Genomic DNA, 2,056 nt, shown 5'->3' on the forward strand with positions numbered 1-2,056 from the left:
GAAATATTCTTTTAATTTTTTTTCTTATTTATCTTTTCCATTATTACCACGATATAGATCTTTTCCTCGTATTATGTCTCCTATATCAGCAAAACTTCGAGCCAAAGCAGTACATATTGTAGAACCAGAAGAAGGATATTTTGCATCATATTGTGCATAATAGCCTCTTATTGAAGCCCCTTCCTCTTTTGCTGCCATGCACACATCTACCAATAAATTATGTTTTGTTACTTTATCAGGATTTATCTGTTCGAGATTTTTGTCGCATACGTGCAATCGTCTGAAAGGAGCACATCCTCCTTCATTATTGTTTATACTATCTTTTATTTTACTTCTAGTACATTCTGATCCTTTTGTATCCGAAAACCGTTCTCTTGATCTTTTGTCGCACGGATCAATTACATTACTAGTAACATTAGTATGAAAATTATAATCAAGATCGCATGCTTTTGATGGTGTTGTTCTATTAGGATATTTATCATTTGGATATGTTGCTTCTGATAAAGTTCCCTTCAATTGATTTCTATATTGTTCTGCATCCCTTTCTGCTTTTCCGTGCACTTTCTTCCCTATCCTATCAAATATATGTTTGGCAGTTGTATCCTCAATAACGCCACCAGGACGACTTGGCTTCACCATTTTAACTCCACCACTACATTATGTCATATCATACATACATACGTGGTTTATATCGTGGTATACATATATACGTGATTTTGCATGGTGAGTAAAGTGGTTTGGTGTTTGGTGGGTATATGTATGCTATGTTATGTTATGGGAGTATTGTCATATGGTAGTATTGTGATATTTGGATGTATATATATATAAATATAATTATTATGTATGTTATGGGAGTATTGTAATATGGTAGAATAAGAATAATAATACTTTTGTGGATTTATATATATATATATATATATATATATGTATATGTTAAAAAAAAATTATATTTAATATGTATATAATAATAATTATTAGTTTTATATATTTTTAAAAAATATATATTTTAATAGATTTATAATAAATTTAAATATTTAAAAAAAACAAAAAAAAATTACATTTTATGAAAAATATTACATTTTATGTATTCCTTTATTTATCTATTTAATTATATATATATATTATTTTTTTTATGTTTTATTTATTTTGTAAAATTATAAATGAGAAAAAAAAAATACGAAAATACGAACATATAAAAATATGCAACGTGTTTATATATTTAATTATAAACTTTAATATATGTATATTTTGTTCACTTTATTTTAATTTATTATATATATATATATTAGAGATAACAAAAGAGACAAATGTGTTCTTCCGTTTCTCTCTATATTATCTATCATATTTCTACATAAATAATATACATATATATATAGATATATATTTCTCCATAATATTCCATTATATTAAAACTACGATATTATAAATATTATTTTTCAGTTTTTTTTTTATACTATAATATATTATATAATATAAAATTACGTAGAAATAAGATAAAGAACAAAAAGGTATCAAAATAAAAAAAAAAATAATAAAATAAGTAACAGGGAAAAAAAAATATAATAATATTAATAAAAATTATTTTTGCATTTATTTCTATTTAGTGTTTTATGTATTACTTATTTATGATATTAATATATATATATATATATATATATATATATATATATATATATATAATAAAATATAAAAGAAATACATTATAAGTTTAAAAATATAAATATATATATTCAAATATAAGTTATTAATAAAAGGTTCATTTAATCTATACTAATGAAAAATTCTGTTATCATATATTATAATTTTATAAATATATGGATATAATTATATGTATATTAATAATGATATTTAAACACATAATAAACTATATAATAACATATGTATCAAAATAATATAAACATAAATTATATAGAATACATATATAATACTTATACATATATATATATATGGGGAATACATATAGAGTACATAATACATATATGTTCTATGCAACACTTGATACCCCAAATAGTCCCAAACTATCAAACCACCCACGTATATTAAAACCACATATATA

At 21.7% G+C, this 2,056-nt stretch overlaps 1 pseudogene across 1 annotated transcript; it reads right to left on the reverse strand.

Moving 5' to 3' along the window:
- PRSY57_0028800 (erythrocyte membrane protein 1, EMP1) lies at positions 1–639 on the reverse strand (annotated as a pseudogene; the record flags this gene model as incomplete). The annotated part of the gene is made up of 1 exon: positions 1–639. A coding segment is annotated over one exon (639 nt), but the record flags the coding sequence as incomplete, so codon positions are not given.
- Positions 640–2,056: the final 1,417 nt, after the last annotated feature.

The sequence above is a fragment of the Plasmodium reichenowi genome (genome assembly GCF_001601855.1).
Source record: "Plasmodium reichenowi strain SY57 chromosome Unknown, whole genome shotgun sequence".
Taxonomy (NCBI): domain Eukaryota; phylum Apicomplexa; class Aconoidasida; order Haemosporida; family Plasmodiidae; genus Plasmodium; species Plasmodium reichenowi.